This window comes from Lepisosteus oculatus, chromosome 8 (assembly GCF_040954835.1).
Source record: "Lepisosteus oculatus isolate fLepOcu1 chromosome 8, fLepOcu1.hap2, whole genome shotgun sequence".
NCBI lineage: Eukaryota > Metazoa > Chordata > Actinopteri > Semionotiformes > Lepisosteidae > Lepisosteus > Lepisosteus oculatus.
Window position 1 is genome coordinate 21,399,911 of NC_090703.1, and position 12,230 is coordinate 21,412,140.

At 42.0% G+C, this 12,230-nt stretch overlaps 1 protein-coding gene across 2 annotated transcripts in view; it reads left to right on the forward strand.

The window, feature by feature from the left end:
* Nucleotides 1-2,958: 2,958 nt before the first annotated feature.
* The window catches only part of mta1 (metastasis associated 1), a 64,873-nt gene continuing 55,601 nt past the window's right edge, over nucleotides 2,959-12,230 (forward strand). The window contains exon 1 of one of the 2 annotated variants that reach the window (XM_069193386.1): nucleotides 2,959-3,216. In XM_069193386.1, the coding sequence (XP_069049487.1) occupies nucleotides 3,189-3,216 (28 nt within the window). In that variant the 5' untranslated portion in view covers nucleotides 2,959-3,188. The remainder of the gene's footprint in view (nucleotides 3,217-12,230) is intronic. The other variant, XM_015351232.2, reaches the window with a different exon arrangement.

The window sequence follows — 12,230 nt, forward strand, 5'->3', positions numbered from 1 at the left end:
GAGAATTGTGCATTCGGAGAAGACTGCCTTTTCAGGCATAAAAAGTTCCTAAACTGTCTTTCAGACATTATAGGTAGATGTGAATTTAGATGCTTATGCTTAATATTTTTACAGTAGTTTGGGGAAGGGGGGCAGGGGAGTTGAGAACATTCCAGATTTTTGTCATTCCAGATTATGCTGAACTGAATTGGACTCTGGGAATGAATTAATCATGACGCATTATTATATGCTAAAATCACTGAATAAAACTTGTAGAGAAAAATAATGGTCAAAGCAGTTGTGTGAGCATTATTATTCATTTAGAAAAATTCATCTGTAAATCCATTTTCTAACCACTTTATCCAATTCAGGGTTGTAGGGCAATTGGAACCTATCTTGACAAGCAACAGGCACAAGACCGGGTACACCCTGAACAGCCATCGCAGGGCACACACAGAAACAGACTTGCACACACTCACAGCAGGGCCAATTTTCCCAGAAGCCATTGTATCTACTAGTATGTCTTTGGACTATAAGAGGAAACCAGAGCACCCTGAGGAAACCCACTCAAACATGTGAACATACAAACTCCCCTCAAAGAGCAGCCAAAGAACTGAACCCAGGGCCCCAGCGCAGCAAAGCACCATGCCATACCATTGCCATACCAACACCATTGAAAAATATAAACAAATACGACTTATTCTAGAACATGTTTTGTCCTCCTGAACACTACATACAGAGTATTACTCTGTGTAAGTACATCTGAAGGAAAAATAATGTATTGGTCAACCTGTAGGTGACACTCTTCCTTCTGGAAGAATTTTCAAGCTGATACCTCTTATAGTGAGTTGATACACTCTTGCCACAAGGAGTGCTGTGCTTTGGATGAGATGTAAACTTAGGCCTGGACTCTTGGTCATTAAAAATCATATGGACCCTTGAAAAGACTTTGGGTTTAACACTGGCATTTTAGCTAAATTTCACTTTAGCCTTTTACCATAGGGCTTGCCTCAAGTTTGTCCTTAGTTTAACTGCTGAAGTCATTAATCACTTTTCCACCTGTTTTGCTGTGTTTGACCCAGGTGGAACTTCACTTTATAAGTGAACGGCTTTGGGACACTTCTGAATGACAAATGTTTTATAAATACGATGATAATGAACTAATTAAGGGTAAATATGTCTATTTTTTTAAATGGATCCCTATATGTGTTTGGTATGCACAAACAGTTTAATACTCGGATACATTGCATGGGTATTGACACCCAGATCTGAAACTGAATAGGGTAGGCCACTGCATCAGCTTGCTGACACGAAAAGAAAAACACTTGATGTTGCTTTTAAAATACCAAAAGTCCAATAATGCTGTGCGCATGTTGTTTAAAGAACAACAGTAGTGTGATAATAATCTCAAGAACTTGGTAGGTTCAGCAGGAAATTCAGTGTGTTAGTGTTATGCACAAAGGCCAGTAATGGATTAAGTTAGTAAAGGTGATACAGTGTTGCAGTCCCCACTCATTGTTTCCACCCATGACAGAAACATCACCAGATCACAGAGGGCCTCATTTCAGTGCTGGAGCTCTGGTCAGGAAGGGGAGATATAGGCCTCAGCCAGGAAGACCAAGCAATAGAAACTCGGGGAGATCAGAGACCGGGGGGAGACTCTACAGAGAGCAGAGGAAAGCTCAGAAATCATCTTCCAGGGTTGCTGGAGCATAATGGGACATATTCTTTGGGATTGGCGGAGTTGAAGGACTTTGGGAATTTCGTCCTATTCTCCGGTGTGATGGAAGGAGGCAGCCCATGATACTGGACGACACTTATACATGAGAGTGGGGCTCTTGGACTTTCTTTTTCACTGCTGGGACTTTTCTTTGGGTTACTGGGGTCTATGAATCTCATTTGTATTGAGTGTGAATGTATATTTCTAGCAGACGCTTCTGTGTCCATGCATTCTGTCTCTGGTCAGATAGTGATGTATTGTAAATGTTAGAAAAATAAAAAGGGCAATTATACAATTACGTAGCACTAATAACTTGTGCTGGACTGTGGGTACAGACGTGGTTCTAGAAGATACAAAGAACCTGTTGCTGGGGGAAAAGTGTCCTGGCACCGTTAAAATTTCTAGGTGGTGTATTCGGCTATAAATTAAATTATCCTGCATGTTGGGGTCACTACCTGTGATAAATACTCAATGCTGGTCCTTCTAATAAGTGTAGTTCCACATGAAACAGAATTATCTTTTATATCTGTTCAGGAGATTGCTCAATTCAATACACTTACTTCAGTGGTCAGCGGTGAGCTAATTTCATTGAATGCAATACACTTTATATTCTGAAGTACAGTGAAAAAAATGGAAGTACAGTTCAACTGTTTGTACAACGGTGTCTGTAAGACAAGCTCATCCTTGGGCAAATATTAATGTTAATTGTGTTACCCAATACACAGAGGATGTTTTCAGGAAACATTGCTTTAAATTCAGAAAGAAATAAGGGGATGAAGATAACCTTTGAAGGCGTTTATATTGCTTTGGCGAAATAAAAACGGGCAGAAAGCCACTCAAAGTTCACATGAGCTTGGCTCATGGAGGTCCCTAGGTGTACTTAAACAGGATAAGAGTGCCACTGGTGAAAACGCCAAAAACGTTTATTTTGCAAATAGTTTTTTGTAAAACGTACGCGAGTAAAAGGTTACATGTTGTACCACTAAATCAGTTAATCACACTGAACCATATTCCAGCGAAATAGAAATTGGGGAAATACATGGGAAATACCCCATGCGCCTCCAGGTACCTTTAATTTAACAAATAGGCCCCGTTTTAACAACCCCGACAAGGAGCGTTAAAAGCAACGGTAGCCATATGTTATGTCCCCAGCTGGGGGCAACAACACGTACAACCGCATGCTCTCTGTTAGCATTTGTTAATGCCCACAAAATGCACCGTCCCCCCCAACCCACTCACGATAGTAACGAAACGGGTACTGGGCTTTGAGGCGGACTGTGTATCCAAATTTATGCGGGTCCCCGGGGCTGCATTAATTCTACGTGATACCCGGACTGATTTAGTAATATGTGTACTGTCGCTTTAAATACCCCTGCCTGGTGCGCTCTCCATTGATCAATCCACCATTTTCCAACACTAAACAGCAGCAGCAGAGACCGTAGCGACGGAGAGATACCCCTACCTGGAGACACCAGGACCCGGGGCAGACATGGCTGCGAATATGTACCGGGTCGGAGGTAGGAGAAGATAGTTTTTGTGTCGTACACGCATATACATGTATTCTGCACGGCGTGGACTGCTTCTGCACACTCGCAGTCTTCCTCTTTTATTTCTTGTGAAGTGTGCGGCTCCAGTGAGGATGATGAGGGTGACTGAGGAGGATGAGGATGGTGGTAACTGGGACCTCCGGGTTTCTCTATTGTGAAATGTTTCACGAACGATCGACCAAACCGAAGTCCGTGTAGGCTTTTGTAAAGGCACATTCACACTCTTCTTGCGTGTAAAGTTTAGTTTGATTGTTGTTTCACGGATATCTTCTTTTTAAGCGAGGCTTACTTGTGCCATCGCATGGTTTTTAATTTTTTTCAAAAGTGAATCTCCTGTCTCGTCTTAGCCTGTAAGGCTTTTCGGGTGGTGCTCTCTCTTCAACAAGAAAGTCGAAGGGCAGTCATACATGGTTGAGGTTCGTGTTTTGGGACTTACTTGTGAAGGACAACACACACTATTTACTGTATTTTAAAAGTTTTTTTTTCTGCCTTCCTCTCACTTCGCTCCCAACCCCCACCCACCGCCAATAGAAATGAATGGAGGGAGAAATTGAAACATAAATATTGAATCTTTGAAAATAATCCACATATATAGCACTAATCATATTGTGAAGACTTTTATTTTAATTCCATCTGCATTTTTTTCTACCTGTTAGGAGCTTCCCCGTTATGAGCTCGAATTTGTCGTTTCGTTTTCTCTTCACTGGGGGGCTTAGACTTTGGAGTTCGGGGTACTTTTTAAAATTTGCTCTTGAAATGTTTTTCACATTATTATATAGTTACTCTGCTGCAACCATTTGTTGTCCCGCAGAACTATTTTCTTAATGCCCTAACATCGCTATTAAATATCACGGTGTACTTAGTGTAATTTTATTTTTGACTGAAAGTGAATTTGATTATTTTTACTCAAGCTCTGAATTTGGCGGTGCGAAGAGTTCGGGTGGTTTTCAGGCTTAGGCTGTATTTTTATTTTCTGGGGGAACGGTGGTGGGGGTCTTTATTGTTGCCCTTAAAAAACTCTGCAACCTTTAGATTTTAAATTGTACCAAAACATGAAAATACAGTGCTCCTGGCAAGATGTTTGGGAGTGCTGCCTTCTGAGTCTGTTTTGAACCGTGCTGAAGAACTGAAAAACTGAACAGAGTTACAAACTGACTTATTAGATACATTTATATACCCTCCTTCTTTTTTCAACATGAGGGACTATTGATGACCATAAAGAGTGCAACTTTGCAATTCACTACAGCTACTGTAATGCCTGGCCGTCAAGTCCTGATCGTGGGTGGGCCGGTGTGTCTGCTGCTGTGCATTCCAGCTCTACTCTTGATAAGCTGTACCATCTGGTTACTGGTTTAACTGGACCATTTAACAGCTTCTGCCAGCTAAGAGACATTGAAAAACACTATGGACTATGCAGGCCGTCTGGGACCAGGACGGGACAGTCCTGCTGTATCATGCTGAACAGTAGGTCATTTTGACAGGCTTTAATTTGACCAAAAGCAGTAAGTAATAAGTTGTGAGGGTTAGTTCTGAAGAACAGGATGCCATGGTGAAAGCCAGCTTGCTTACTTGATACTCCATTTGCGTGTTATTGATTGGTTAGACTTTTTCCAGAAACCTCCCCCTAAATCCCTTGGTTCTGCAATCCCTGCAGAATTGAGCAGTTTCAGGGGATTGTTGGACAAGTCCTGAAAACCATGTGTGATTTTCAAGAAGACCGAAGTGTGTCATCCTCCAGTTGCACAGAAGTGAAGGATCACATCATTTTGAGATCATGGTGCTTTGCTTAGGATGCTGTTGAATTGTGAAGTCTAGAGAGACTTGTGCTGGACTTGGGTGATATTACATTGGCTTTGGTGGTGCCAGCTTCCTAAGGGATACGTAGCTTAAATTGTAGCATTGGCTTCTGTAACATTTTTCCTCTTGTGCCAGCAGTTCTAGCAAAGTTAATAGAGTTATCCTGAGGTTGTCCCGGCTCCTGCTTGCAATCAAAAGGCAAATATATGCAATCTCTCCTTGAAGGAGAGTTATGCATAGGATTATTTCAGGGTTTTGAGTATCTGATATAATATCTGTAGGAACAAAAACTCGCTGCATTGAATTTATTCTTTCATTTGGAGATTTTGAATAATATGGGGTCACCTCATGGTCCTCTCTTTCAAAGACTAAAAAGGTTCCATTTCTTGAGCGTGCTGGTGTAGGATGTTCCCTTAAGCCTTGGAACGTATCTAGTTGCTCTTTTCTAGGTTGATTCCAGAGCATCAATGGCTTTTATGGTCTAAATCCATGGTAAAGAGGTTTAAAACCATTTAACTGAGCACTCATAATTAAATTAAAGATACCTATTGTTCAGCAATTTAAGAGATTTCTGGGGATGTCTGGTAAGTGTGTTAGTATAGGTTCATACTGTCCTCCACTCAATTATAGGTTCTGGTTCTCCTTTGGAATTGCTCTGCCTTGCTCTTAAAAATGTAGTTTTTATGTAGCTGTCTGTATGATGACCATTTGGAGAGTAAAGGCTTCACTCACTGGCAGGTTAATTGGCTTTTGGGAAATTTGGTGTGAGTTGTGCCCTGGGATGGACTGGCGTCCTGTCCAGTGTGTATCCTAGCTTTTGCCTGTTGCTTGCTGGGATAGGCTTTAACTTCCCCGCAACCTTTCACTGGAGGAAGTAGTTTAGGAGATGGGTGGATGAACTTGTGAAAAGGCTCTTAAAAACCCTAAAAGCCCTATACCTGGGGTTATTCAAGGCAAAGTTAATTTTGGGGTGTTTCACCGAAGTGGATGGTTTTAGGAAGTGCAGGTCAGGTTGTTTTTTTTAAATGATGTATAATAAATGGTGTGAAATATGGTCACATTTCTTAATAGACTAGAGCTCAGAATCATATCGTGTTCAAACTGATCCTGAAGTTGGTTTATCTAAAAGTTGTTTTTTAGTATTTACTAGGAAAGTGAGGCCTCTGTCTGAATGGAAAAACCCAGTTTCAGTGCCTCTTGTGGTTGTTGGCATCCATGAAAGAGATCATCTGATGAAGGTTTAGATTTTATTATTACTGCATTTTGTTGTCTGAAAGGCATAAATGACCAACTATCATTTTTTTTACTCTGCCTGTCATACTGAATCCATCGATGGGAGCAGTATATGGGCTTCTTCTGGCCTTAAGTTGTACCTTATATTTTAAATATAGCGTCTGAAACTGCTATGCTATGCTGATCATTCATGGTGTCCATCAAAACAGAAGCGATAGAGAATAGAGTGTGTACTGCAGCTGCTTCTGACACTTTATTCAGAATAGCATTTCTCAAGGATGAGTACCCAATGACATCCTTAATGACATCCTTATGAGCAACATATAATGGGAGTGTCAGTGCCCAACATGTTGGCCATAAATAAGCAAAAACCGGCATTAATGCACCCAGTAACTCAGTGCAAGCAAAACAATTGCTGTGGTTTAGTACCTTATAGGAATCTAGATCATTAAATGAGCACTTAAAGCTTATCGAGGAGGCTAAGAGAGATGCCCGGAGAAAAAAACAACTCCTGCTCACTGATAGCTCAAAGTAGTGTGAGAAGCACGTTGGATTCTTCTTAGCAATGTGCAGAGTTTTGAAGATGAGACAGGGTTTGGTTTGTACATATTGCTTCGCACAGAACGTACATAGGGCTGGGCAATATATCGAAAATGTATCGATACCCACGTTGAGAATCTCTCACTGGCCTTTTTTTGCTGATGTCGGGATGTTCAGTAAAAGCTTTCCTCACAGTGTGCTTTCATGAGCGGTCCCCTTAAAAAACTACAACACCCAGTCGTCATATCCAGTCACATGCTTCTGCCTCGTCCAACCTTCATTCTTCATTCCAAACACGGAGAAGCGTGCCGGGCATGAGACAACACGAGCGCTCATGCTGAACCCCAGTCTCAAGTACTAATGAAGACCAGCTGGTATCTAAAAAAGATGCAGTGTCGATCGTTGGGTCATATTTTGGCTTCAGCAAACCGGATACTGAGCAAAGAGAAGTCGGATATAAACTCTGTCAGAAAACCGTTTCTGCGCCCAAAAGCGACACGAGCAACTTGTTTCTTCACTTGAAACACAACCATGTTGTGGTATCCGAAGAGTGCATGGCCAAAAGAGAGAGAGACTGACAAACGCACTCATGGCCGAAGTGATTCCCCCAAACAGCTCTCTCTGACACAAACATTTACTAATGCCACTCAATATGCAAACGATTTACGCAGATGTAACGAGACGACTAACGCCATTACATGCTACATAGCGAAGGACATGGTTCCCATAGCTACAGTGGAGCATAGTTGTTTCAAAAGACTCGTTCAAGCCCTTGACAAGACGTACGTTGTGCCCTCAAGAAAATATTTTTCTCAAACTGTGGTGTCTGACATTGACCAGGTTTCATAGTTTCGCATATTTAAAACGTGATCTTTCAGCAAATCATGTTATCATATAATTTCAAGGGTTTCAAAAAAATATAGTTAATTTATCATTATTGAGGTAAATGTGGAAAATTATCGCGATATTGATTTGAGGTCATGTCACCCAGCCCTTGCAGCTCACACGTGGTTAGGACTGGGGACTGTGCCAGGATAGTGGTGTGGGAGGGGCAGGGATATTGTCTTCAATTACCTCACATTGTCACAGTAACCCTTAGTGAGCTGGAGAGGCCAGCCCTGTGACGTGCCCAGAGTTTGCTGCAGTCACTCAGAACCATGGATCGACTATAGATCCATCTACTGGAGGCTCTTCAAGACGATTGCCAATGCCAGCCAGGGTTAACCCCAGGCTGATTTTAGTCTGTCCCATGTTTTAGTAAGGAAGACCTATGTATATTGTTGTCTGATTTCTCTTATGGACCTCAACTGAGCATGGCTTAATAGTTTTGGATCAGGATAAAGTTTGATTTCTTTAGTATTCTGTCGCTGAACAATATCCCAGTCTTGTTACAGTTGTGACTTGATGGTGTCATTATGACTTATGCCATTCATTGGTCTTCCTCAGTCTTTATGCCTGTTGTTTATTAACCTTCAATGGGTCTTTGCAAGTCTTGAATATGTACAGCGAATATATAGTCGGTATGTTCAAAATAGATACTTCTTTTTATATTATTTTTCACAGTTCAATTAAAAAAAACAACTGACTCGGCTTCTGTATTTGTAAAACAAGGTTATCGCATTTTTCAAGGATTAAACAATATCTAAAATGTGTAATTTTTACATTGTTGGTTTTTAGTCCAGTCATGACCGTAAAATTGTTCATTTCCAGGCTTAACAGGCTGCAGGCTCTAGTATAAATTTTACAAAGGAAGTAGATCTTTATTATTTTAAATCATCCCACCTATCTTTATAGATATACAGAACATTAGGCACTAAGAGTGAAATACCTGGTGCCTGGTGCTGAATTGTAGGCAGACAAGATTTTGTCCAGGTCCTGAAGAGGCTCAGGCTTGGGCTACATCTTGTTCGAACCCAGATCGCAGACTTGGCTAATGAAGTCTCTTAATTTTTCTCCATGGCTTTTCCAAAAATGACATGACCCTTCTTAATGGGAGTTAACATTAGAAAGCATTTGGGAAACCTTCTTGCTCATTTGTTTGCTGTTGATCTTGGTGTCTGGCATAAAGGATCCCAGGAAGGAAATCATCCTCGACAACATCCAGTTGTTGCAACGCGGTATTGAGCTGGAAAGTATAGCGTCTGTATGACAGGCTGAGGAACCCACTTGCTAGGTCCTGGTGAAGGCAAGTGGATAAGTAGAGCTTTGGATGCAGTGTGCAGGCAGACAGAAGATGGACAAAACAGGAAGTGCAGTTCGCAGGCGAGCTGAATATGACGGGGAAGGCACAGCTGAGCAGCTCTGGTGAACAGGGAATCCACACAGTAACAATCGAGAGACTTTCTGTAAGTAGGAATTCCATTGTACCAGTACGTGTACCGGTTACATATGGCTATAAAGTTCAAGTTTATGAAGGTTTGGTTGGTTGCTGTGGAGGCATAGCTGTAATAAGGCAGATGGGGATCGGTCTTGAAATTGGGATCGTACAGTCAGACAGATTTGGGCAGATTCCTAATCATACTGACAGGCAGGTTAGTGCAATGAGTTGTAGCGGCAATGCTTGTTAATAAGACAGAATTAAGCGTTGGTATGCTCCTAAAAGAGGCCCCATCTCACCCTCCATCTCTGTGCCCTACAGTGCTCTGCTGGTGAATCCTGCATTGTGTCCCTTGCTTGCAGAGCTGGGTTCTGGCTCACCTGAACTGGATGAAGTGGTTAGAAAATGGATGGATGATAGCACTCTGGCTCTGTCTGCCAATCAAAATGATTAGGAGTCCTGGCTGAACTCCAGCTCGGGCTTTCTCAGTCCTGTCTACCTGAATTTCTGTCAGAGCTTTAACTGGATAAGGAGCTACTTACACAACCAAGAAGGCAAAGGAGTAGTGAGCTGCTGGTGCACAATGACAGCTCTGCACCACTGCAGGCTGGGTTCCTTTTCATCTCATGCACTTGGAGATGCTTTGGTGCTGGTCATTATCATTATTGATGCAAATGCAAAAATGCAGTTCATAGTGATCTTGAGCTACACGGTTGGCGTCAGTTCATGTCCTCAGAGCTGCAGTCTTGCTGCAATGCAAAACAGGGAAGTGATGGGACGCCCCTGTGGTTGCTGGGATGCTGGATAGCAGTTTTCTTATCTAGGATCCTTTCTCCAGCAGCTGTGAAGGACGTCAGTCAATCAGACACACCCTCTCCTGCACTGCACATGCTGCTCCATTCGACATGCAGAAAAATACATTACTTACGTTTTAGCAATGTGTAGGGTAAATGGATAATGGAAACACATGTAAAAAAAAAAAAAGCAAAGTGCATCAACTTGATTGATGGAGGTTGGATTCCAGAATATCCTGTAAAAGATTGACTGGGTTCAGATCTGATGACGGAGAAGGTAATCGCATATTAATAACATTCGTGTCATGCTCATGCAGCCACATGCTCTGCGTATTGGGGTATTGTCAATCCTGGAAGACAGTCCAGGCAAGAAAGAAATGTTGCATCATGAGATGAAGCTGATCACTTGGTACCACCAAGTAATGATTCACATTGACCTTGCCTTCTTAGGAAATAAGTGCGCCCAAACCACCAACATTAGGGAACCACCGGAACCCTTCACTATTGGAACCAAGCACTCGAGGTTCTTGACATCGTTAGTTTAGTGCCACATATGCACTTGTCTGCATCGTCAAGAATATACTGAAGGTTGGTTCTTCTGACCATATTGTATCTCTCCACTGCTGTCTGTAGTCCATTGCTTTGTTTGCATCTCTAGACTTGCAAATGTGCATTGCCAAGGATACTGAGCCTTACTATAGTAGAGATCTTGGTGGACCAGTGTTTGATTAAACTGGCTGCCCATGCTCTAGATTAAGTCAAGTTGATCTGCAGTTTATCACCTGTTTTGCCTTGCACTTCAAATGCATGAATATCGTGACTCTTGAGTATGTGTTTATGCCCACAGTTACTCTTTGCAGGTGAAGTCTTTCCCTCAGAGTTCCTTGCCCATATTGCCTTAAACACCGTTTCTCATTAAAAAAATTGCAAGTTGAGTTATCTTGATCGCTGAAGCCCCAATCAAAAGTATCCGAGCAGTTTCCCTTTTTTTTCAAACTCAAATGGCTGAAGTCTCCTCTTGCAGCCATGGTAGACTACCTATAGGCAAGGTGTTTCCAACTTTTTTATTGTCCACTATATCCGGTAAAGCTGGGCCTGGTCAGTACTAGAATAGATGATCTCCAAGTTGCAGCTAGAAATGGTGTCGGTTGATCTGAGATGGTGCTCTACCTCTGTGCTATCCTGACTTGATCCTAAAATCCCTTGGCTATTTTCGAAGGAAGCGGAGTGTTAACCCTGGTGTCCTGCTTTAATTCCTCTCTGGGCTTGCACAGTCTGACCTCCCCAAAGCTCCCCTTTGACTGTACTGGTGTAGCTCTTGCTTCAGTACCAAACTGCTGGTGCAGAATGGCTGCTGCATGTCACCCAGTCGGGAGATGTACCAATGTGGTAGATGAAAAGTATCTTTTGAAATCCTCTGGGGTGACAAGTAATGTATAAATGCAAGGGATTCTCAGTAGTGCTGTGGTTTTTGACATACCGCTACTTTTAAGAAGCATGTAAATTAATTTCAGGATTTTGAAATCTGCTGTGACAAAAAGCTATTGAAGATGAACAAAGAAGAAAGGTAGGCCTCTGCCCTTTTAGGTGCTTTTGCTGTTCTTATTTGCTTGTACTTTTTCCTCTGTTTTTTGCTAACTTTGATGGCGGTGTTGAACTTTAAGCACCGTTACTGTATAAGGAACTCAGCCACGCTAGAGGCCCTTCGTACTGGCTTTACAACTGAAGTGTACTGCAGCTCAGAACTGCACTGGGACTGAAGCGAACCCCTCATCTCTTCAACGAAGCTGAGTGCTCAAATCATCCTCAGCAGGCAGCCCAGCTACAGCCGTAGCTACTGGGGAAATTCCAAGAATTAGCTCACATGCAGTGCCACGTGTCTTAAATGAGACCATGCTGCTACCACCATATAACCTATGTAAGTAAAAATAACACTTCTTCTGAGGAAATGACATCACATCTCTTTCTAGAAGAGTTGCATACATTAGGTATCTTTCTATTGTAATTAATGATAGAGCTGGCAGGAAGAAGAAAATCTGATGACCTGAAGGTTGTGGAGTGTTCTGTTAGCAGCTAATGACACATTGCAGGCAAATTGAAACCAAATTTTTTTGCAGTTAATTCAGAATACTACTGTACAGCACAGTATTTCTGATGTAACTGCACCTGAGGGATGTGTCACAAATGGCTTTCAAAGGGAGTTTGATTTTTTTGTGTGCAAAGATCCAGTGTTATTCTTCTGACTTTCTTTATCATGGCACCCAGCTCATTTCCCATTTTAAAACTGTGAAAGACCTTCAGGG